We start from the raw sequence: 25376 nt of genomic DNA on the forward strand, positions 1-25376 counted from the left end.
GGATGTAAGACTTTCTGATTGTGGAGACATCATCTTCTCTACTATATCTTTAATTATCAGCTACCTCCAAAAATAAATAAATAAATAAATAAATTTTCCGAAATGGGTTTTCGTTTTCATTCTGAAATGTCTATTTTACCCTCTGCTTCTGCATCATCTGTGTCCACATCCAAATAGTTTTTATCATTTCAGCATAACAGTCTAGTTTTATTACTTTTGTGGTTAAAAATGCGGGAATCGGATTCTGCTACCGCTCTCCTATCCCGCACTGATTGGATCAGGAATCAGTCTAGTTATTTGCACAACTACAACACCGAGTTTGAGAATCTCAAGGCACAAGTTGAGAAACTTACCCTTGTCAAACAGCGTGTGCTGCAGAAGATTGAGGTTGCTAGAAGAAATGGAGAAGAGATTGATAACGACGTTCAAGAGTGGATGATTAATGTCGACAAGCTCATCGCTAAGGCACATATGACTTTTTTATATGAACAGTATGGAAAGAAGAGATGTTTCCGGGGTTTGTGTCCTAATTTGGGAACCCGCGATCAGCTTACCAAGAAAGCAGCTAACGAAGTTAAGGCTATGGTTTTACTCCTGTCTAAAGGAGAAAAATTCCATGAAATCTCCTCCCGTACCATTCCAGAGGACATTTCCAGCTTGGTTACTTCAAGCCAAAATCCCTTTATTTCTTTGCGGAACTACAAGAGATACTATGAAAAACTTGTTACTGAAGTTGAGAAGCTGATGGATGACAGGGAGCGTGTGCAGCGTTTGATAGAGGTTTCTAGAAGAAACGGAGAATCGATTTATGAAGATGTTTCGAAGTGGATGATGAGTGTTGGAGAGCTTGTTGATGATACAAGAAGGACTTTTGAAGCCTTTAAGCAGAAAGAAAATGGCCGATTTTTCATCGGGTTGTATCCTCGTCTGAAAGCCCGTTACAATCTCGGCAACAAAGCAGTGAGGCAACTGAAGGCTGTTGCTGAACTCCGGGGAGAAGTGTTCGATAGAGTTTCTTACACTATCATTCCACCCAACGTATGGCTTACTTCTACCAAAGTTTACGAGAATTTTGGATCAAGAATGCCCACTTTGCAGGGTCTGCACAACACATTAGAGGATCCTAATATCAACATAGTTGGGGTGTATGGAATGGGTGGCATTGGCAAGACTGTGTTAGTGAAGCAATTAGCAGCTCGAGCCGAGAGAGATAAGCTCTTTGATGTTGTGATTTTTGCAGAGGTAACTTCAAGACCAAACATAAAAAAGATTCAAGGAGACATTGCAGATCATCTGGGTCTGATGTTCCGTCAGGAGGATGAAATTGGAAGAGCAATCAGGCTATTTGATCGATTGAAGCTAGAGAAGACCGTTCTTGTAATATTAGATGATATCTGGACAAGTTTTAATTTGAGGAGAGTTGGAGTTCCTGTGGGAGATGATCATAAGATGTGTAAAGTACTGCTAACATCAAGAGATGGTGATGTATTAAGCCAAATAGGTTCTCAGCGGAATTTTTTTGTTGATGTTTTAGATGAAGAAGAAAATTTTGATCTCTTTAAGAAAATAGCAGGTGATTCTGCTGAAAACCTGGAGTTGCAGCCCTTAGCATTTAACATAGCCAAGGCATCTGGAGGCTTGCCTCTTGCCGTTTCTTCAGTTGCAACTGCATTGAGAAGCAAGGACATAGCTACATGGCGCAATACATTGCGAAGTTTGGGACAGCCGTTATTGAATAACTTCAGTGGGATACTTGCGGAAGTTTACTCAAGTATAGAGTTGAGTTATAATCTTTTGAAAGGTGAGGAACTCAAGTCAACTTTTTTGCTTTGTAGTCTAATGAAGTATTCTGGTGATATTTCCATCATGGGACTGTTAAAATATGGAATGGGTTTGGGTTTATTTAAAGAAATTTCTAGTGTGGAAGAAGCACGAAATAGAGTATATACATTGATTCATGAACTCAAATGCTGTTGTTTGTTACTAGATGCTCATTCCAATGAATGGTTTTCTATTCATGATATTGTTCTACTTGTTGCCATAACAATTGCATCTAGAGATCAACATGCGTTTACACTGAGAAATGGGGCTATAGATCGGCTAGATAAGGGTGCACTTAGAAAATGCCAGGCAATCCTCATATGGGACATTAATATGGCAGAGCTTCCTGAAGGTTTGGAATGTCCACAACTCAGTTTTTTCTATCTTCTTGCTCAAAATTCAATTATGAAAATTCCAGACAGTTTTTTCACTGGAATGACACAACTCACTGTTCTAAACTTGACTAAAATGCACTTATCACCGTTACCTTTCTCACTTTGTATCTTAGTAAACCTTCGGACATTGTGTTTGGATCAGTGCATACTGGGAAATGTAGCTGGTATTGGAGACTTGAAGAACCTTGAAATCCTCAGCTTATCACATTCTGATATTAAGTTTTTGCCTAAAGATATAGGTCAGTTGACTCAGTTGAGGATGTTAGATATGAGTGGTTGTTCCAAACTAGAAGTTATTTCACCAAATGTTATATCAAGTTTATCTCGCTTAGAAGAATTGTATATGAGTAATAGCTTTCTTCGATGGGAAGTTGAAGGGCTCAGTATGGAAGGAAGAAATGCTAGCCTTAATGAGTTGAAGCATTTGGCTGAATTGACATCTTTAGAAATATGTGTTAAAGATGCCAATATTCTACCAAGAGATCTTGTTTCTAAGTTGAGAAGATATAGGATATTCATAGGTGACGTGTGGGACTGGTTCAGTGAGTATGGAACTTTAAGAACATTGAAACTCAAGGCCGATACCAGCATTTTTCCGAAGCGTGGGATTACCAGGCAATTATATGGAATTGCAGAACTATACTTGGATGAATTGTTGGGTGTCGGTAACGTTCTTTATCAATTAGATGGTGAGGGTTTTTCACAATTGAAGCATCTCCATATTCAGAATAATTCCTCCTTGCAATGTATTGTTGACCCAACGGACCGTGAACCTGGTCATGCTTTTCCCAAATTGGAGTCAATGTTTCTTCACAATTTGATGAACCTGGAGATGATGTTTAAAGGTCGATTCACTAAAGAGTCGTTTTGCAATTTAAAAATCATAAAGGTGGAAAAGTGTGATAAGTTAAATAATGTCTTTTCATTTTCTATTGCCAGAGGGCTTCCACGACTTCAAACACTGGAATTTAATGAATGCAATAATGTGGAACATCTATTTTTTCCTGAAACAGTTGCAGATATTTATGTTGATGACTGTGAAGAAAACATTGAAATCAATGAAGTGGTGAATGAGATTGAATTTGGTCAGATACGCTCCTTGACTTTGAAATCACTTCCAAAACTCAGAAGCTCTTGCTTGAAAGTGATATTGTTCAGTGAAGTTTTGGAGGATTTGGTTGACTCAAACGTGCCACTTGTCAGTGAAACGGCAAGTTAATCCGAAGCTTTTTCTTTTTTTTTCTTTTTTATTCAATTTTCTTCTGCTCCATTTATTAACAAATATAAATTGCTTAGGGAAAAGCAACAGAAATGTAAGCCTTAGGGATGCCATACGTTCATGATAAAAAGTTATTACTTGTTAGATTTACACAAAATTATTGAAACAAACAACTTTCTGCAGGTTTTGTTTCCCATGTTGCAGGTACTGGAACTGGTTGACATTAATATTCAAAAGATTTGGCATAATCAACTTCCATCAAAGTTTTCTTCCATTCAAAATTTAACACATTTAATCTTGCAAGGATGTGGTAAATTGAACTATATTTTTTCGTCTTCTATATTACAATGCTTTGTGAAGCTTCAACACCTTGAAATATGCAATTGTGAAATTCTGGAAGAGATAATCTTCATGGAAGAGTTCAGTGAAGAATGGAAGTTAAAAATCTTCCCTTCTTTAGAGTGCCTGGTGATAAAAGATCTTGAAAAACTTGGAAGATTTTGCTCAGGAAATTGCATTGAATTTCCATCCTTGAAACGCGTGGAGATAAAGCAATGCCCTCAATTCACGTCATTCATCCTGACAAACATAAACACCGGCTCAGAGGAGATTCAACCTTTCTTCACCGAAAAGGTACATGATATTAAATTATCAACAACTTGTCATTTTACTGGTCTTATGATCTTCTAGATATTAATTTATCTGCATAAGAGCTTTCAATTACTTCCGTGCATATTAAAATTATTTAGTTACTCTATAGTGTGAAACTTACAGGTTGCATTACCTAGCTTAGATGAAATGGTAATTTCTGGCATGGATAACTTGAAGGTGATATGGAACTACCAACTCCTTGGGCATTCTTTTCAAAAACTAAAACTAATCGAAATCAAGAACTGTGATAAGCTGTTGTCTATTTTTCCTTCAAATATGTTTGAAAGGTTCTGGCAGTTAGAAACACTAACTGTTTCTGCTTGTGCTTCATTAGTGGAGATATTTGATCTCCCGAGGCCAAATATTCAAGCTCAGTTAAAAGAACTGTATATTCATAGTCTACCAAAAGTGAGGCAAATATGGAAAACGGAGTCCCAAGTGAAGCTTTCCTTTCCAAAGCTCCGGTTAGTGAAAGTTTTTGAATGTCAGAATCTAGAAAATCTTTTTCCAACCTCCATTGCCAAGAGCCTTTTTGAACTTGAAGAGCTTGAGATGGTTAATTGTGGAGTGAAGGAGATTGTTTCAAAAGAAGAAAGCGGAGAATCAACTGCTAGGTTTGTCTTTCCACGGATAACATTTCTCAAATTCTCAATGCTTCCACAACTCAGATGTTTCTATCCTGGAACACATACATCAGAATGGATTACATTAAAAAAGTTGGAGGTGTTTGATTGTGATAATGTGGAGATATTCACTTCAAAATTTCTCCGCAACCAGCTTGATGTACCAGCAAAACAACCCCTCTTCTTGGTTGAAAAGGTAATAGCCCCTTTACTTTTTGTTCATTAAATCACTAAATTGATATGTGATGGGAACCTCTATCTCTGTCAAAAGAATAATTTTCTTTTAATTGCCACATTAAGTAATCTAAAATAGTATATCAACTTCAATCAGGCAGTATCTTTCTCATTTTTTTGAAGGTCTTTTAAAAGATGAATTGATTGCTGCAGCTTGAAATCGTGTTAATAGTTGGGGTCGACAGGATTAACTTCAACTTTTTCTTGTTTATTTGTTACTAGGTCTTCCCAAATTTGGAGGAATTGAAACTAGGTGGAAAAGTCGTTGCAATGATATGGCAAGGGGCATTTCCAGAACACCTGTTTCGTGGAGTTGAAGTACTTTTTGTTGTTAGAGATGAATCAGATGTTTTTCCATTTCATGCCTTTCAAAGATTTCACAATCTAGAAAAGCTCATCCTAAGTCATGGTTCATACAAAGAGATATTCTCACATGAAGAGGTAGATGAACAAGATGGACAAGCCAGGATATTGACACAGATTAAAGAAATAAGGTTGTTTGAACTTTCCAATCTAAAATGGATGTGGAAACAAGAGTCAAAACTTAGCACATTACTTCAGAATCTTTTCATTCTTGATGTATGGTGGTGCCATAATTTGAATTATTTAGTGCCATCATCGACATCTTTCCACAATTTAACAGTTCTGGAAGTGTGGTTTTGCAAAAAATTGAAGAACTTAGTAGCCCTCTCAACAGCCAAAACCCTAGTGCAACTCAAAGAAATGAAGATTGGTGGATGTGAATTGCTTATAGAAGTAGTAGCAAATGAGGGATATGTGATAGAAGAAGTCGAGATAAACTTTTGCAAATTGAAGAGCTTAACACTTTTTGGTTTAGAAAGTCTTAGAAGCTTTTGCTCTGGGAATAATTCTTTCATATTCCCATTATTAGAAGAAGTATTTGTAATAGAATGTCCCAATATGACTTTTTTCTCAAATGGAGTTTTGAGCACACCAAACCTACAAGCCGTACAACAGAGTTGGGCAGCGGATGTGTGGCATTGGGACGGTGATCTTAATACAACCATACGACAGTTGCATAAGAAAATGGTACGTATTGATTTGCTGAGCTAACTCCTCTGTTTTTTTCATTTATTTTTGAACTTTAGAGCAACTTCGACAATATCTAGTTCTTTTCCCTATTGTTTATTCATAGTTCACCTTGAATTGCTATGGTTATAGGATGTCGAAACTTCCAAAGTTTAAGTTCTTCTTCATGTAGTTTGCAGAGCATTATGATTCATATTTCTTTTGAAACTAGAGGGATGAAAATCCTTGACAAATAATTTCTCTGGATATGCTTTAATTCATCCTTATTGAAGAGATTCGTCAATATTCTTAGTCTAAGTCTTCCTTTATGCAAGTGTTAATATTATCTAGGAAGTTATTGGCCTGGTGCTCTATTTTTGCTGGATGACAAGACTTTGGACTTACTACAAATGAATTGGGTTAAAATTATCAATTGCTGTAGAGTTTGATTGCTATAGAGTTTAAGAAATGGAGTAATATTATTAATTTTTAGGATTAATGAGGTAAAATTATCCTTGATTTTGGGTTAGTGTTTAGGCTTAGAGCAGCATCTTGGTCGTTAACAACAGAAAAAAAAAAAAAAGCTTGGTTTCAGACGAATATATTTATTCCAATTTTTTTAAGTTAGGTATAAAAAAACGGTGCAAATGTACTTGTATTGAAGAGACATGTTAACTACAAGTAAATATTTTACTGAAAGGTTTTGCTTAAGCTCAAAGGCTTCTATCTTTTTTAGCTGTAGGAAATCTTGGAGAAATTAATGCACAGAGCAAGCAGTTGATTGGTTGTCCCTTGGATGTGTCTGCAATATAAATGATGCCAGGTTTGTGAAAAATAGAATTTTATTGATCTTTTATATATGCAAATGACCCTCTTTCATCCCGTCTAACTTTGTCCATGAATATTGGTGTTATAATATATTCTATTGTTATACTTATTTGAGTAAGAGTAATTCTATATACATTAACTCAAAATAATTGAATGTTATTTTATCTATTAATTTAAAATAACTCAATCACATAATCATACGCCAATATTTAAACCCGTGTTTATATTAATTTTTAGTATGTAAAGTATTATTGTTTAAATATAGTATCTCCTATAAGGGTTTTTTTCTTTTAGAAAATTGTAGTCGTCCAATTCTTTCTAAATCTAAGTTGGATTTGTTTCTCTGAAATCATAAAAAGGTGAGTTCTAATGTCTAAAAAGGTGTTGAATGGAGTGGCCAACGATACCTGTTTAAGCCAAAGTAGGAGTGTTAAGACCTAGAAATAAGTCTTGAATTGAAACATGCGTATAGTTGTTGTGTACAAGTCTCAAACATACTAGTATTTGTAAGTCTTGAATTGAAATAGATGTATAATTGTGAATTCAGTTTTAATGAATAGTTTGTATATATACTACTCAGATTATGCTAAAAGATTATTCATCACATAGATTTTTGGTATGAAATTTAGGGGTGTGCAAATTTTTTTTCTCTTTCCTCCTTTCTTCTCTTTGCTTTTTCTCATTTTCTGTGAATTTTTTCTTCCTCCACGTTTTTGCCTGACTTTCTTCCCTAATCGGCCGACTTTTTTCGCGAATTCACCGTCGCATCCTGTTCAAATTTTGACTTTTTTTGTGATTGCCTTTTCTTCTCCTTCTCCCATTTTTTCTTTTTTTTTTTTTTTTTACTTGCTTTGGTGGCTCTTTTCCAGTCGCCGTCTTCCCTTTCATTCTCATGGATCTTACCTTTGAACATAACTTTTCAACTTTCCGATAACCTGCCGTCGACAATCTATTGGACATTGATCAGTCTTCCCCGCCAAGATCTACTGCTCCAATCCTTTATTCACCAAAACACAATAAAAAAACAAAATAAAATGAAACAAAAATTTTTTTATTGATAGTAAGTAAAGTGTGTATGATTGGGTTTGATGCGGTTTGAGAACTTTTTCAAACTAATCTTTTAAAAAATGTGCAAACCAAATCAAATCAAATCATTTTAAGTTTCAGATTAAACCAAATTAAAAAATATGATTAGTCTGTTTTGAATTATGGATTGAATATATTAAAATTATTCAAATATATATTATTTAATAAAATTCATTGAATATAATATAAATATATAAAATTAATATGAAATATATATATATAGTTTCATGTAAAGAAAATAATAAAAAAAATATGAAAAAACAAGTTGTACACATGTTTATTGAAAATTATATTAAATATATTTATATATATATATGTATTTTAAAAAATTACGGTTAACGGTTTGGTTCGATTTGAAAATTACCTAAATTGTAACCCAAACAAAAAACCGTTTTAAAAAACTTATCAATTCGAACCAATTCATTTTATAAACCAAATTGAACCATAATTTTCAAACAGTTCGGTCCAGTTTTATGGTTTGAATCGAATTATGCACACTCTTAATAGAAAGGATTACATAGATAAATCGGATGGTTCAAGGAGTTCGAAGCCTCCCATTTTTTGACCATTCAAAGTGTCGAAGACCTAGGCTGCCCAAACCCTGATATTTTTTCTCATCCCCCCCTTTTTTTACAAACCAAACTGAACCGTAATTTTTAAACAGTTCGGTCTAGTTTTATGGTTTGAATCGAATTATACACACTCCTAATAGGAAGGATTACATAGATAAATCGGATAGTTCAAAGAGTCTGAAGCCTCCCATTTGACCATTCAAGATGTCGAAGACCTCTTATAATCAACCGAAAAAGACTGCCCAAGCCGTACTCCCCGTCCCGCTGACCCCCCCCCCCCCCCCCCCCCCCCCCCCCCCCTTTTTTTTTATAATCTAAACATTTTTTATATAATATGCTCTAATTTATAATTGAAGGACAAGTGTCCTGTTCTTGTGCCTTCTGTTTATTTGTTTTAACGGGTATATACATAAATAAGTCCTAACAGAACCTTCAACCTTCAGTCAGTTTCACGTTGTTTTACAGTAAAGCCACCTAAAAAGTTCTTGAAATGATGCCACTCTTAGATTTTGATAGGATTTAGTTTTTTCAATGTTTTCCCGCATCCCACATCTTTATTTTTGAAAGCGCACTATAAATTTGCTAATGTGATTTGTACAACTCACTCTTGTTTTTGATAGATGCATAATATAGTTATGTGGATACACACTGAACTTTATGACCTATGCCACTTTCTTTTTTTGACTACCACCCTTCTAAAATGAGAGTTGAGAGAAATTACCCTGGAAGATAATAAAAGAATATTCCAATCTTTAATTATTAGAATTATTTAATATAACAAGTAATAGAAGATAAAAAAAGTCTATTATTACCAGAGATAATTTCTTTACTGTTCTTTTAAGTGTCAAAATATTATTATGATACTCATAATAGTATGATAATATATGAGTACACTTTAGATTCTAATATAAATACATTTTATATTTAATTAAAATAATAAATGACCCAACTTGTGAGTATTTTATAATAGCCAAATGACTACTTTTCACTCAAGTTTTGATACGTTTTCAAAGTCACATTCACGGGATTTGAAAAATTCAAAGTCTCACTTATGAACTAACTGTAGTTAAAATTTTCTATTAAAGATAAAGGTAAAATTGTTATTTTACTAATAATATTAAAAATATATAAAATTCATTATCTTTCTCCTCTTAATTTTTAAAAACTAATAACTTTACCTCTATTTAAAGTTTTCTAACTTTGAAAAGTCTCATTCCCCCCCCCCCCCTCCCTCAAACCTAGGCTTTTTTTCTTCTCCCCTCCAATCACCATCTCCAGTGACGATGACCTCTTTTCTCCACCTTAAAACATTGGTCGACATATAATGATTTCTTCATCTCAATGAAGAGACCGATCTCTTCGTTGGAGATGAAGAGATCTATTTTAGGGAGTTCATCATGTGTCGACCAACATTTTATGGTGGAGAAGGGAGGTCGTTGGCACTGAAGATGGTGGTCGGAGTGTAAAAAAAAAAAAAACCTTAGGTTTGGGGAGGATTGTGATTTTTCAAAATTGTAAAACTTTAGGCAAAAGTGAAGTGTTAGTTTTAAAACTTAGGGAGAAAATATAATAATTTTTTTTTTTAATATTATTAGTAAAATAATGATTTTATCTCTGTCTCAAACAAAAAATTTTAACAATAATTGGCCCATGGATAAGACTTTGAGTTTTTCAAACTCCATTGGTGTGATTTTGGGAATGTATCAAAGCTTGGTTAGGAAAAAGTCCTTTGGCCTTTTATAATTTATACTTAGTTCTTATTCTCACGCCTCTACTTGTCTACTTGTGTCGTCTCTCTTACTTGCAGCTAGGGTTTCACCATTGCTCTCTCTTCACCTCTTAACCACAATCTTGGTCAGTTCATGCACCTCCCCTCTTGTTTGACTGGATTGGTTATTATTTATTTTCATTTAGTATTTATGAATTTGATAAATTGAGACTTAAAGCTTAGGGTTTGAAGTTAATGTTAGTGAAGTAATTTGTTATTGTGCTTTGAACTGTATTATCAATTGGTGAATTTGTTGTTCTTGGTTCATTGACGCTCATTTCTGATACGTTGTAGGAGATTGAGATTGTAGAGACTCAGAATTAAGAAAAATCTAGAAAGGAAAGTTAACACAGATATAAGAAGGAGCAGGTGGAAAATATTGTTTGTTCCGTAGTAATGTTTATTACAGTGTTGTTGTGTCTATATATGTTTTCACTAACCAAAACAATCAAAAGGTGACAACTGGCTACAACATAATACTTATTCATATATATTTTGTATATTTCCTTTCCAAAAGATGATGTTGACTCCTACTCTTATGCGTTATTTTGAAGGCTTAAATGCATATTAGTATTCCCCTTTTCGACAGACTTGCCCTCAAGTCTAAAATATGGAAATTGCAACCTTATCTCATTTGCATATTCCCAAGTTGTTTCTGATGGTGCTAACCCTTGCCATTGAACAAGGAGTTGAGCAGCTATGACATTCCATTGTTTCACCATGCATCTATCAAGAACTGCTATGGGAATTAAATCATGAGAAGCCAACATGCTAGGAATATTTGGCGAAACGTGAATTTGAGAATAGGCTTAAAAAGTGATACACGAAAAACATCATGAATCTCTGAATTTGGTGGTAGCTTCAACTTATAAGCTACAAGACCAATAGTATCATGTATCTGGAAAGGTCCAAAATATTTGGCTTGAAGCTTGTGACTCCCCTTATATATCGACAGTTGCCAATAAGGCTATAATTTGAGATATACCTAATCACCTTTCTAGAATTTTCTTTCAATTCTTTTTTTATTTGCCATCAATTTTATCCTTTACTAAGCTATTGTGAGATGGTGCCTTAGAATTTGTAATGTCACTTCCCTTGTCCTCACGAAGGTGTCTAATGCCTCTGTTTTTGTATCATTTGGAAAGTATGGAATGTGGATGAGGAGTTGTACCAATATAATGCTTCAAATGGCATCATGTTAATGCTGGAATGGTACGAAGTATTGTACCAAAATTCTACCAGTGACAACCACTGATTCTATGTATGTAGTAAATCTCTAGTCATACAGTTTAGATAGTTCTCAGTTTAGATAGTTCTCCATACATTTATTCACAACTTCTATCTGACCGTCTGTTTGAAGATGATAAGCAGTGGACAATTGAATTCTTACCCCTTGTATTCAAAACATATCTTACTATACTCGAGTCACAAAGGTAGATCCCTTATCACTAGTAACGGTACTTGGCATTCCATGAAACTTGTAAACATGGTCCATGAATGCTTAAGCTACAGTTGCAACTGAGAAGGGGTGGCTAAGGCTAACAAAGTGTCCGTATTTGGTTACCCAATCCACAACCACCAATATGGCTGATTCTCCCTATGACCTAGATAGCCCTTCCACAAAATCCATTACGATATTAGCAAACACACCTATAGGCACTGGTAAGGGTTGTAGCAGACCAAGAGATGTTGTGTTTTCTAATTTGTTCCTTTGACAAACTTGACACCCCTTAACATAGTTACGTACATCCTTCCAGATACCTTTCCAATAGACTATGGATTCCAACCTCTTGATGATCACATTGACTCCAGAATGACCCCCAACTGTAGTGTCACTATCGTTTTACATTGTAATACATGTTATTTGATCAATTCAATCACTTTGTATTTAATGTGTTACCAAATTAGTATAGGCACTCCGCATTGAATTTGGCAAAGTGTCTATTCCATTAACTTGAATATCTCACCAAATGGTAGATGTGTGGCCATAATCAAATTCGTCTTACTTGAGGAATATTTGCCTTTCTCACTGTTTAGGGGTGCGAACCCACACACTCATGCCTTATTTTTTTGTCAGGGAGTCTCTTTTTCATCACTAAAATTATTCTTTCGAATCCATTGTGACAAATCTTTTGAATATTAATTTCCGACAGTTCCAAGAGCCCTCAACTTGTAAACATAACCTGCAGAAATTGTTTCAGTATTTTTTTGTATAAATCGAAAAAGTAACAACTTTCTGTTCTAAACATATGAACTCTATTACCGGACCAATCTTTGACCCAGTCGAAGGCCCAGTTTTAGTTTTTTCAGATCTAATCAATTCAACTAACACTAAGAAAATAACACTGTTTAAATACACAAATATTTTATAGTATACCACAAGTAAAACTTGTGGTCTGATGGTGCTGCCTATGTCTAGCAAATGAAGCTCGTTCATGCAGTTCCACAAATGAAACTTCAAGCCTTAATATTTGCAACTTCAACTGTGAATTGATGCAGTTAACTAAGTTGAACTGCGGTTCCATGTGGTCTAATGACTAGAGCAATTAGACCGTTCACTCAAAGCAAAATAGCCACCATATAGCCATTAGACTGCCACCCAGACCAAACTGGCCACCGAGTCTTGGTCAAATCAATTGGGAGAATATTATATCAATATCTTCAAACTTCGTTCGTTATAATGAATGTGTTTGCCAGTAAATTATCATATCATTCATTTGTAAGAATAACATGTATGTATACTTATCACCGGAGATTGGAGCCTCCGCCTATTAACCAGGCAGTGGTTCCCGTGTGCATCTCGCTTTCTTGACTAAGTGGCTTATAGGTGATACTCCAAAACGGCTTCATTTGACCACATTCCAGACCAGATTTCTTTCAAAGATCTCCTATGTTGTGGAAGAGATTTCAAAGTTAATTCAGACATATCAAACACTTCATTGTTCTCTATGTCAAGTGTTTTTTAGTTGTTGAAGGGTTATATTATGGTAGTGGATTGAACAAGAAATATTTTCTCCAGTTAATCAAATTTTGAAGAAATAAAATATAAGACTCGTGTTACGTGAATAATTTTTTTATACAACTTTATGTACAAATAATAACAGGTCCTTAAATAATTGGATAATTAAAAATTAAAGATAAAACAATATAATCATATAATAATACATCATTATTTATATACAAAAATTATACACGTAATATTATTAAAAATATAAAAGGTCAATAAAAAAATAATGAAATCTAAAAATAGAATTTTACATCTCATATTGATATCTTATATGTAAAATTTTAGCTGACTTTCCTAGACCTCCCTAGGTATGTATCTTGGGAGATATTTGAATAATTCAGACATCTTCATAGATATTGTGTTTAAAAAAAAAAAACCTAATTATCACAAAAACCTATTTGAATAATATTTCAATTATCAGAAAATAGTCTCAGAAGATATCACACCTTTTCTAAAATTTTATAAATGTGCCCTTCTCATATTATCACTTCTTTTAAAATGTGTATTGAGAATAGTAAAATTACTTACACAAATTAAGATATATCATATTGCACAATATAACCATCATATTATATTATCTCAATTTTTTATTTATCTTAAAATACATATCATTTTTAACATATATTGTATAATTAAGAAAATACAGATAAAAGAACTCCTAAAGGGTCGAAGATTATTCGCAAAATATCTAAGATTCGAATGATTTCCGCGTAATATTCTACAATAAAATTATTCCTGATTTGCCCGATCCATAGTTAAGGGTTCTCGGGGTTTTTCAAAAGCGTGCTCCGGTTTATAAAAAAAAGGTTATATTACAATTCCCTCCCAAGGTTTTGAAAATAGCAAAAACACTCCTAACGTTAGTAGACTAGATGTCCTAGATCTGATTGGTAGAGCCTATGAAAGTTCGGCTGGTCAAGGTAGAATTTTTATTAATATTTATTAGTTTTATTACAAAGATGTGAAAAAAACCTTTTTTCTTATATTAAAAAAACATATATAAGAAAACATTTATAAAAACAATTATATAATGATATAGAAATACCGTCCAAATTTTAGTTAAAGCTGAAACTCAGAACTCTCTTCTGGCCTTAACCAACAGACCCTTTTAAGGTTTGTATGGAAATCATAGATCATGAACAAATAAAAAGAACTAAAATCTATCAATATTGTGGGCATAGCTGATGTTTTTCACTCTGATCAGATAAACAAAAAAAAAGGTCAAACCATAACCAAATAAGTCCAGAACAAATGTAGAAATGTTACTGAATTTGTCATACAGGAGCCCATATATATGGTAGATTGGGACCATTACGTTTAATAAGTAGACTATAAATCCAATCCCTCCAGCAGACACATACAGAACGGCTCTTTAACAAGGGGTGGACTTGAGTTTAACCAAGCTGAACAAGGGCCCAACTTAAACTTGGTTCGAATCCATAATGCCCAACTCATATTTAAGCTTGAGCTCGAGCTCGAGCTCGTTTGTGCTGATGTATCGTATCTTCTTAGGCCTACCACAAAGTGAGCAGTTCTGCCAACTAAGGGTAAACAGTGTCATCGGAGAGATGAGCTATGTTGCTAGGGGAGAGAACAGTGTTGTCAGATGGGCAAATCGATCCGAACTTGAGCCAAGCTGTTGAACTGAAGTTCCAGCTTGAGTTCAGCATGTTCAATCTGAAAGTGGATTCAAGCCTAAGGCCAGCTGGGCTCAAAGCCACCCCTACCTTTCACCATCTTCCAAACAGCACTTAGTGCATCTAAAGCTGGACAGTAAATTTGCCATATTCAGAAGTCTCATTTTGGTGCATTTTCTGAGTTGAAATATAGTAAGCAATAACTCATCTTGCAATTACAGAAGCTGATTATCATGGCCAGCTGAAATTTTTGCACTTCAAGGCTTCTGGCAGTAAGATTCTTTAGAATGTTGTTTCTTGATAGACTTCTGCTTGCCTTGCTCAGAAAATCATTAGGTATCTCAGCTGTACATATGATGGGTCCTATCTTTCTTCAGCATGTTTGAGTCTAAAGCTCAGTGTTTGAAAATGTGGACTACATATACAAATAGTGCCAAGCCACAGGGTTGCATAAGATGAACAAAAGCAAATTGTGGCACTCACCCGCAAATCAAATTGCAAAATGGCCTTACTCCACATGATAAATAAAAGGATGATCACAACCTTCTTCAAAATTCTGGACATTCTGTAACCATAAAAGATAACACATTTTAGGGCAAACCTATGAACTACCAAAGTGTTACTTCATACTATTTAAATTAAAATAGTGTCATGGGCATTTTAACGTCCTAAGTATCTTTGAATAAAAATAATGTGATATTTTGTAAACTTGATTCATACCTTTTCTTTGCTTAACCATTTTATGGTTGCATTGAGGTCACCTTGCCAAAACCCTTCATCTACTTCCTGATTTTGTCTAACTTTATTTAGCATTGGTGTCTCTAAGACTCCTGTAGAGAAAATCTTCATCATGGGACATTCTATCACAAACAAATCTTCCAGAGATGGGAATGTGAAGGTGCTATTGCCAGAACAGAAACTTACGAGACATTCTAAATTTTCAAGTGACAAAAACTTCAATTTTCTGAAAATAATCTCATGTTCTCCCGCATCTACCTCACTTGCTATTATTTCTGTCATCATTTCACATCCTTCTATACTTATTTTTTCGAGTCTCACAAGACTTTTGGCTGTGGATGGTGCTAGAAGGCTTTTCAATCTTCTGCAACACCATAACTCCAAAATTGTAAGATTTTGGAAAGAAACTGAGGATGGCACCAGATTAATCAAATCATCACACCACCATACTTCCAGAATCTCAAGATTTTGAAGAATAGAATCTGTTTCAGATTCTTGTTCCCAGATGTACTTCAGATCAGGAAGTTTCCACAACTTCAAACTTTTTATGCATTCAAGCATTGGAGCATGTCTCACAGCGTCTCCATTAGGGAATATCCCTCCGTATGAACTTGATCTTACTTCAAGCTTTTCCAGACAGCGAAATGTCTCAAGGATACCAAGTGGGAAATTTTCTGACCTATCATTCATGATCTCAAGCATTTTCAGATTGTGAAAAAGGTGATCTGGGAATTGGCCCTGGAATATCATCGTAATTTCTTTGCCACTTAATTTCAATTCCTCCAAGTTGGTAACAACCTGAACACCAATCAGAAAAAATTAAGTTGGAGTTCCCCCAATTTCGTAGAATATAGTAGTTATAGTGGTTTTGTTTAATACTTCACCAACAGAAAAAAGGGGAATAAGTAGAACTGATGGTATGACTGTGGACCAACTAATGTGGCAAAGTTTGAGCCAGGACCAGCCAAACTTTACACAAAAATATGAAATGCCTGAGAAAGATATGTGATTAGACTGTCCTAGTTCAATTTTCTCCGCTCCCATATTGAGGATCAAAGGAAGAGACAAGAAAATTAGAATCTTACCACTTCCCTTGTTATCAAATGGATTTTCAAATTAAGTAGACTTGATATCAGCCTAATCTGAAATATATTTTGATTGGATCAGAGCTTTTGAAATCAAAATTTATCAGTTCCATTATTAAACCTCCCAAACCAATAGGAAAAAAAAAAAAGGATGCAACATATAACAAGCAACTGTATGAACCAAACCATTCATGAAGCAAAGAGCAAGCTCAATTTGGTTAGAGGGGAAAGGAAGAGATTTCAATCTAGTTATATTTGGAATAAATTTAGTTTGACTAATCTAAATATGGATGAAATTCAATAAAATGATGAAAATTGGATCAGACTGAGCCTTTAGCAGAATTCATTGCCACAAAATTTACACCCTTAAGGGCCACTTCTAGACTGAATGCAAACCAATGTCCCTGACTAAGGCTAAAATTTCTCTAAATTTGCAGCAAGTACCACCAATAGATCATTTAATTTTAAGAAATCTTCATTTAATATGGACAGAGTCACACTTGCTGAAGTGGTTATGTTAAAATTTTAGGTAACTAAGTATGGCAATAAAAAGACAAATCATTCAATTCAAAAGTGCAGCACCTTTCAGTTTATATCTAATCACAGTCAATTGAAGAAGAAAATGAAAATGACTCTTGTACCTTCTCCACCAAGAAGAGAGCTTCCTGCACGGGAATATTCAGCAGGGCCTCGTTAATTTCCTGGAACTTAAAAGACTCTGAAGTGAATATATTTACTTTGTCACAACCACTTAACTCCAACCTTTTTAACAATGGCCATTCTGAAGTATGCCTCCCACGGTAGAAAGTTCTCAGTTCTGGTAGGTCCCAGAGTTTCAGAAAGGTTACTTGTGGAAAGACAAATTTAGTAAACTCTGCTTCGTCTTCCTGTGTAACAATGTCCTCCAAAACCCTGCAGTTACTTATCTCAAGGTGTTGGAGCTGGACAAAACTTCTGGCTACGAAGGATGGAAAAAGATGCTTTAGTTTATCACAGCCTCGCACAATCAAGCTTGTAAAATTTTGAAAAGAAGGCAGTGCTGGAGGTTGGCAAGGCCAAATCTTTTCACAATTAATTGCACAAAGTTCCAAGGCCTCCAAGTTAGAGAACATAACCTGCAGAGAAAAAAAAAACTTTTTTTAACACTCTTCCAAAAAATAAAATAAAATATTCCTTTTCATCATGGAGAAATGACATGCCGTAAGGATTGAAAACCTTCTACTGAGACAAGCAAATATTTAACTTCTCCAACCATAAAGTTTAGCCTATGACATCCAAGTTAGAATCCTTCATTTTTAAAATGTAGAGAAGGTCATATTCATTTTGCAAAACCACCATAGAAACATACCAATTGCATGCCTAATTGTAGCTTTAGATTAATGAGTAAAAGCAGCACATAGAAGACTGAGGTTTACTGTAATCCAGATAACTTCAAAAAAATAAAGCCACAAAGAAATTAATAACACAGTAAATATGCAAACACAAGCTCTTGAACTGTGATGTACTTTTTGCATCCAAAATCATATAAGAACTACTAACGAGAAAAATCTTTGACAATTGACAGAGACTAAGAATAAAAGGACCTCAGTCATATAAAAACCAGGGGTTAGTAAAACTAGTAGAGTATTAGAACTTTCAAATAAATTTTAGTTCGAATCTCTATCACACTTGTGAAACACTGGAAAAATTACTTACCAAGAAAAAAAAGAATGAAAAGGACCAAAACCCAAAAGGAATAGAAAGAAATAGTGCAAATCCTTAAGAATGTGTAGCACTACTTTTACTTTTCTCCAAGGAATTCCTTTTCATATATATATCTACAAAAAAATGCAAACAAGAAAGATAAAATGATAAAGAACAAAATTATTGTTAACCTACCTTTCCACTAAAAAATGGCATGGGAACATCAAAGTCATCCACCGAAATGACTTCATTAGATAATTTATCAGTTGTCAATTCCTTGTGCGTAATTTGTACAGCAGAATGTGACTTCACTTCATGGTAAAAGCTTGTGAGCCGTGGAAGAAATTTTAGACTCAAGAAGCGTAATTGATGAAAGTCAATCTTTTCACTTTCTCTTTCAATTGTGAAAATCTCTTCCATATTCTTGCATTTAATCAACTCAAAATTTTGAAGTTTTGGAAGGCCTCTAAAAACAGAGATCGACAAGAAATCTCTTAATTTATCACAGTTTCTCACTTTTATCATCCTTAAGTTAGAGAAAAATGTTGCTGTCAGTTCACCATGACATATCTTCTCCAAGTTAATTAAATTACGAAGAAACAATGACTCCAAGAGTGGGAAGGCGTCACAAGGTAGCCACTCCACTGAGTCAACTATACACCAAATGTAGGGATTATTTTGGACAGAGAGATGCTTTAATTTTGGGAGACCACCTGCATCAAGATCATAAAGTACATTCTTGACACCTTGGACTTCATCTAGATAAAGTTCTTCGATTTCCTTCAACTGCATGACAATCTCATTCTCCAGGCCAATGTTGGTATTGAGTTTGAGCTTCAAAGTTCTTTTGTACTCATACTCATCATGCCAGTCCCATTCATCTCCAATGTATATTTTGTACCTTTTCAGCTTTTTAGGGAACAAGCCCACTGGTAGTAGTTTGGCATCTCGAATATGAAGTTCTAAAGTGGTTAGTAAAGACAAAAACTTCAACTCATGAAGGCTAGCATATGTTTCATTGTTGATTCCTTCATACGCCCATTCAACAATGCTATTACCCATATACAATTCTTCTAATAGTGATAAACTAGATATAACATTGGATGATATAGCTTTTAGATTAGAGCAATTGCTCAAATCTAACAACCTTAACTTCGTCAATTGACCTATTTCTCTTGGCAAGTGCTCAATATCCAAACAGACAAGACTAAGGATTTCTAGTTTCTTCAGGTCTCCAATACCAGCTAAGTCTCCCAGTACACATTGATTGAAACAAAGTGTTCGAAGGTTTATTAAGAGATGAAGTGAGGAAGGTAGTGGCACTAAATGCACTTTGGTCAAACTTAGAACACTGAGTTTTGTCATTCCTGAAAAAAAGTTGTCAGGGATTTTGGAAATAGAATCCTTCAGATTCAAATAGACAAATTCAACTTCTGGATATTCCAATCCTTCAGTAAGCTCGCTAATGTCACCATCATGACTGCAGATTGCGTTGCAACTTTTTACTGTATCCCTATTTAGCCAATCCTTGGGGATAGTCTTAATTCTCAGTGCAGAAACATGTTGATCTCTATATACAATTGATAAGGCAACATAACGAACAATAGCATGCATAGAAAACCATTCACGGTTATGACCATCAAGCAGTAAACAAGAGCTTTTGAGTTCATGAACCAATGAATATAACTTATCTCGTGTTTCTTCCAGAGTATTGATGCCTTTAAACAAACCCAAACCAGTTCCATATTTCAATAAATCCATAACAGAAGCTTCATCAGTATAATTTATTAGACCACAAAGCAAAAATATTGACTTGAGTTCCTCATCTTCTAAATGGTAGTAACTCAACTCTATTGTTGAACAAACATCCTCAAGCATTCTAGTGAATTTCCTTGACGAAGGATGGCTCAAAGTCTGGAATTCCTCCCTCCATTCAAATAGACTCTTGCCTCTTAATGAATTTGCAATATTAACAATGGCAATAGGCAGACCTCCACATGCCTTGACAAATTCAACTGCCAAGGATTGGAACTCAAAATTTTCAATTGAATCACCTACTATATTCTTAAATAGACTAAAAGCTTCTTCTTCCTTCAGAGCAGCAACCAAGAAATTACATTGAGAACCCATCTTACCTGATACATCATGAATTCTTGACGTCAGCATAATTTTACATCCCTGATGATCGTTTCCTAAAGGAATTCCAACTCTCTCCAAATCAAGAATTTCCCAGATATCATCAAAGATTAAAAGGAATCTCTTCTCTTGATTCAATCGATCACGTAGCCTCCTTGCTCTTCCAGATTCATTCTCCTCATGGAATTGAAGACCTAGCTGATTTGCAATGTCTCCTTGGATCTTTCTTATGTCTGGAGTCGGGCTTACCAATGCCAGAACCACTTCATCAAACAACTTGTCTTCCTTGGCTTGCCAGGCAACTTGCTTCACCAGTGCAGTCTTGCCAATGCCCCCCATCCCATACACTCCAATCATGTTGGTATCATCATTGCATAAAGCGTTGTATATATCATTAAAAATGGACAATCTTGACTCAAAGGTCTCATAATCCTTAGAATATCTAGACCATATGTCCCGTTGATGGATAACATATGAAACTCTATCAAAGTTTCTATCTTTCAAGAGTCCACTTACAGCCTTCAACTCCTTCACTGATTTCTTGATAAGCCGATACCGGGTTGTCAAATCTGGACACAGCCCCTTGCAACATCGAATACCTGCTCTCCCCTCAAAGTCCTCAATAATCATCGTCGCATTATTGATGCACTCTTCAACATTCTTCAGCCACCTCTCAACATCATTTTCTATCTGTTCCCCTCGGCGTTCAGCTCTCTCCATTGAACTCAGCAAATCAGCTCTAACATCCCTCACCCTTTCAACTTCTTTCTTAAGTTCCTCAAGGTTGCTTTTGTGATTCCACAAATAACTCAACCGAAGTCTTGTCGATTCTTCCAACTTCTTGGCAACAGTTCCAACCCCAGCATCGACCATTGTCAACAATAACACAACAATATGCAAATCTGAAGGAAATTCGAGCCTTAATCAGTAAGAGTACAACTACAACCACAATCATCAAACAGAAGAAATCAAGAAGCAGTCATTGAAACAACTAACTTCAATTATATTTACTTAAATTACCTCTTTAATAAGTCCTTCAGACCTCCACTAAAATCCGAACGAAGAATGGGTTACTCACAGCTCCAGCAGCAACCGAATCACCTCTGACTCCAAAAGTAGAATACGCGGTTCGTAGCGGAGGAAACAGATCCGGATCCGACGGAGAAATGGCGTTTTGGGCTTCGTTGACAATAAGAATGGAGTTGACGGCTGGATTCGAGCCGAGAATCCTAGGCGAGCTGGAGCTGAGTGAAGTAATTTAGACAAGCTGAAGCCCAAACTTAAGCTCAGTAGACTTGCAAGTTTGGACAAACTCATTCTGAATGATTAAACTAATTTTATTTTGATTAATCACTTTTTTTTTTATAGGACTCAAACTAAATTTTTAGTTAAACCCCATAGTGGAGATTAATTCAATCAGAATTCGAGTTTAATCACTAAAATTATATTTAAATTAAAAATTAAGTAAAATCAAATAGAAGCCCGATTTTTATTTTTTCAAATTAAATAGAATTTAAAATAAATTTGAGTTTTAACTCTTTTTTAAAATGAATTTGAATTACTCTAAACTCAATAATATTTTTACACACTAATGAAGGTGGGATGGTTTGTTATTTTAATTAAAAATAGGGACATTCTATTTTAAAAATTGAATAAATAAAAATAAAATAATCATAATAAATGTTGTGGTTTGTAATATTTAATTAAAAACAGTAATATTTATTAAAAATTGAATAAGTAAAGGTAAAATAATAATATTAGGGTTATATTAAAAGTAATATATCTTATATAACCTTTTACAAGAAAAATTTTACGTGCTAAGGTTATAAGGTATTTGAAGGTTTTTTAGAACTTGAAGGGTTTCGAATGATTAATACTAGTTATTGTAGTGCTACAATAGGGTTCGAATCAAGTTAAATGTTTTTACATTTGAACTTAATTTGATAAGATGCAAGACTTAAACTCAATGAGTTTAGGAGTTATAGGCTTAAGCCTGAGTCTATAATAAAAATTGTTGACTTGAACTTTGGTTAAGAGATTATAATAAAAACTCACAATTTATATATTTATTTCAAAACCGAGCTTAGCAAATTTTAAAAGTCATATTTTTGGAGGATAATTATAAAGTTTAAGGGTAAATGGAAGATTTTGAAGATATGAGCAATGACAAACTTAGGATTTTTATTGAAGAGGGGTCCTCTGTGACTCCATCATTGTTAAGGATAAATACGAATTGAATCCAAACACTCTTTGAGTTATAATTGGATTCAAGTTTGTCGAACTAAAGTTAAAAGTAGTTCAAATAAAAAATAGTTTTATTGGAGTTTGACTTGAGTTCATGATTTTAATTTATAATTCAAATTCATAGTTTAAGTTTATAGTTCATTAACAAAATAGTGTTGTTTTATCCAATAATAGATAAATTGACGTTATTTTGATAATTATTTAGCAGAATTTCAATCGAATCGCAAGCCAAGTTTAAAATAAATTGAGTTATTTGTCTAGCTCGCAACTTAGATCAAATTAAATTTCCTCTATCTCAAGTTTAACTAGATTTTAAAATTGAGTTGAATCTCCTAACTCGAGTTTAGCTTGAGTTCGATTGAAACAAATTCAAGCCAAACAAAACATACTACGATAACTTTCGAAACCAAGTCAGTGTAATTCAAATCCAACTCTAGTCATTGTTTGTCAATCAACTAATGAAAAATTTTTAAAAATCATCTAATCTTGAATAAAGGAAATGATTCAATATCAAGAAAGATGAAAGGAAATAATGTGATTATACATGTAATTTTCTATATGGAAAAACCTCTTTAAAGTGAAGACAGCAATAAAATTTGTTAATAGATTTATATGTTATTTTCACTTTTACAATTAGAGTCAACTCTAGTGAGAGTGCTAATAGATTTATAATTACAATTAGATTTAAAGTGGAGTTGGATTGGAACATTCAAATTCAATTTTTTCGGTTGTTTGATTTATAGGAATATTAGGGTTTTTTTTTTTTTTGTTGCTATTCTATTTCTTTTTTTTTTTGTTTTATTCAATTTTTTTTTTAAAAGAAATCGCTTGTGGGCTCCATCAATTTGGGTTGGGAATAATCTTTAAGATGACAGGTGGGCTTGGTCATATCTTCAAATTGAAGTGGGTTACAATGAGACCAAATTAGATGCAGATGTGTTTTTATGGGCCGAAGGGCTTATTCCTACCCAAGTTTTACTCCATTTTTAGACGCCCATCCACAGGATTTTAAAAACCTAACTACTCACTCATTATTTAATTTTTATTAAATTTTTTATTTAATTATAAAAATAAAATTATTATTTTATTATTAATATTAAAATAAATAAAATTATATTACATTCCTCCTCTTAGTTTAAAAAAACTAGTAATTTCTCCTATCTAAAAGTTTGGAAACTTCTATTTTCCCCCTAAGATTTGATTTTTCAAATTTTGGCAACCACTCTAGGAGGATCGTCAGTTGGCCTTCCCACCACCTTCCTCCCCGATGGTTTCTTGATGTGAAAACCACCAAAAAGCAAATTGAAATTGTCGAAGACATTGCATAAACATTACACAGATATGTGCAACATTACACAGATTTGTGCGACCTTTGGTCATATGTGCATCAACTTGTGCATTGGTTAAACGATGCACAAACATGTGAGTCATGTCAATGCATCATCTAACTAACGCACAAACGATTAAACATCACACAAATCTATGTGACATTTGTGTAATGTGGCCGACCATTTTGGCCAACTTTTTGATTGTTTTCATGTCAAGAAACCACTAGAGAGAAAGGTGGTGGGAAGGTCGATCAAAGACCTTCTCAGAATAGTCACTATAACGGAGAAAAATCAAACCTTAAGAGGAAAATACAACTTTTCAAATTTTTTGGTGGGAGAAAATTATTAGCGTTTTAATCTAAGAGGGTAAAGTGAAATATAATTTTATTTGTTTTAATACAATTATAAAATAACAATTTTACCTTAATAACTAACTAAAAAATTTAATAAAAGTTAAATGATGGATGGATATTTGAATTTTTGAAATCCCAAGATGGATGCCTGGGATTAGATTAAAACTAGGGTGGGAATAAGTGTTTTGGCCTCTTTTAAATGGCTGTGGGCCTAGAGACAGATTTTTCATTCTTATTTTTATTTGGGTGTGGGCTTAATGCTATCCTGATAAAGGGGTAGGTCAGATTCTGAGTATAAATGCAATATTTCTGCTTGCGTAAACTTGTGTTCTCATCGAGTAGAGGTATGCCATGCTTTGACTTCGACTTAAGTAAATAATCAAATCGAGTTTGATTCAATACAAATCAACCCACAAGTAACTCGTGAACTACTTGTCTCATTAGTAGTCCTAAGTATCTATATATATAATTATGTGTACAAACAAGTATCACTAACTAGTCTAACTTATCCGTATAAACTATAGTTATTAGTATTTTATGATATATAATATATACCTTATAATATGATATGATACAATATAGATGACATAGTAAATATATTATATGATATGATATATATCCTACAATATAATACAAATTACTGATACAAATTGATACACTTTGTAAAAAAAATGATAATATATTATAAATGTATACGACATATTTTAAATTTTCAAGAGAATTTGTGATATTTTCTAAAATAATCACATGTCAATTAGAAAATTTTTATTATTTTATTTTATAAAACTATGTATTATATGATACGATACACAATATTAAAAATTAGGTTTTTTATGTATAATATAATACATAATTCGACTACCAGAAATTACAAATTAAAATAATTACATATGATTAAGTTAGTAAATTTTGTCTATACATATATTATTACTTTGTACA

The 25376-nt window shown here is 33.9% G+C and overlaps 2 protein-coding genes across 8 annotated transcripts; one reads left to right on the top strand and one right to left on the bottom strand.

The window, feature by feature from the left end:
• The first annotated feature begins 183 nt into the window (after positions 1-183).
• LOC123195393 (disease resistance protein At4g27190-like) lies at positions 184-11397 on the top strand. Of its 4 annotated transcripts, XR_006497447.1 has the most exons (7): positions 184-3426; positions 3619-4068; positions 4210-4905; positions 5166-5993; positions 6715-6795; positions 10266-10312; positions 10521-11397. XR_006497447.1 is itself a non-coding variant. In XM_044609067.1 (6 exons), exons 1-5 carry the CDS (start codon positions 229-231, stop codon positions 6751-6753), a joined length of 5211 nt encoding a protein of 1736 aa, XP_044465002.1. In that variant the 5' UTR covers positions 184-228; the 3' UTR covers positions 6754-6795; positions 10266-11397. The 4 variants fall into 4 exon arrangements, 2 of the variants coding, with proteins under 2 accessions (XP_044465002.1, XP_044465003.1); XM_044609067.1 differs by having other exon boundaries at positions 10266-11397; XR_006497448.1 differs by having other exon boundaries at positions 6709-6795; positions 10266-11397.
• A 2972-nt stretch (positions 11398-14369) lies between these two features.
• On the bottom strand, positions 14370-21791 carry LOC123196724 (disease resistance protein At4g27190-like). 4 transcript variants are annotated; one of them, XM_044610818.1, is made up of 5 exons: positions 21533-21785; positions 18572-21414; positions 17335-17808; positions 15591-16406; positions 14370-15435 (listed from the first exon to the last, which is right to left on the bottom strand). In XM_044610818.1, exons 2-5 carry the CDS (start codon positions 21383-21385, stop codon positions 15379-15381), a joined length of 4161 nt encoding a protein of 1386 aa, XP_044466753.1. In that variant the 5' UTR covers positions 21386-21414; positions 21533-21785; the 3' UTR covers positions 14370-15378. The 4 variants fall into 4 exon arrangements, with proteins under 4 accessions (XP_044466753.1, XP_044466754.1, XP_044466755.1 ...); XM_044610819.1 differs by having other exon boundaries at positions 18572-21451; XM_044610820.1 differs by lacking the exon at positions 14370-15435 and having other exon boundaries at positions 15591-15700; positions 15795-16406; positions 21533-21787.
• Between the last annotated feature and the right edge of the window lie 3585 nt (positions 21792-25376).

Source organism: Mangifera indica, chromosome 14 (assembly GCF_011075055.1).
Source record: "Mangifera indica cultivar Alphonso chromosome 14, CATAS_Mindica_2.1, whole genome shotgun sequence".
NCBI lineage: Eukaryota > Viridiplantae > Streptophyta > Magnoliopsida > Sapindales > Anacardiaceae > Mangifera > Mangifera indica.

Excerpts from the sequence above, each read along its gene's own strand:
- LOC123195393 (XM_044609067.1), top strand. The coding sequence starts at position 229 with ATGCGGGAATCGGATTCTGCTACCGCTCTCCTATCCCGCACTGATTGG. Across the intron at positions 4,069-4,209 it reads AACCTTTCTTCACCGAAAAG|GTTGCATTACCTAGCTTAGA; the intron begins GTACATGATATT and ends TGAAACTTACAG. Across the intron at positions 5,994-6,714 it reads GACAGTTGCATAAGAAAATG|GAAATCTTGGAGAAATTAAT; the intron begins GTACGTATTGAT and ends TTTTAGCTGTAG.
- LOC123196724 (XM_044610818.1), bottom strand. The coding sequence starts at position 21,385 with ATGGTCGATGCTGGGGTTGGAACTGTTGCCAAGAAGTTGGAAGAATCG. Across the intron at positions 16,407-17,334 it reads CTCTCTTCTTGGTGGAGAAG|GTTGTTACCAACTTGGAGGA; the intron begins GTACAAGAGTCA and ends ATTGGTGTTCAG. Across the intron at positions 15,436-15,590 it reads AATGGTTAAGCAAAGAAAAG|AATGTCCAGAATTTTGAAGA; the intron begins GTATGAATCAAG and ends TTATGGTTACAG.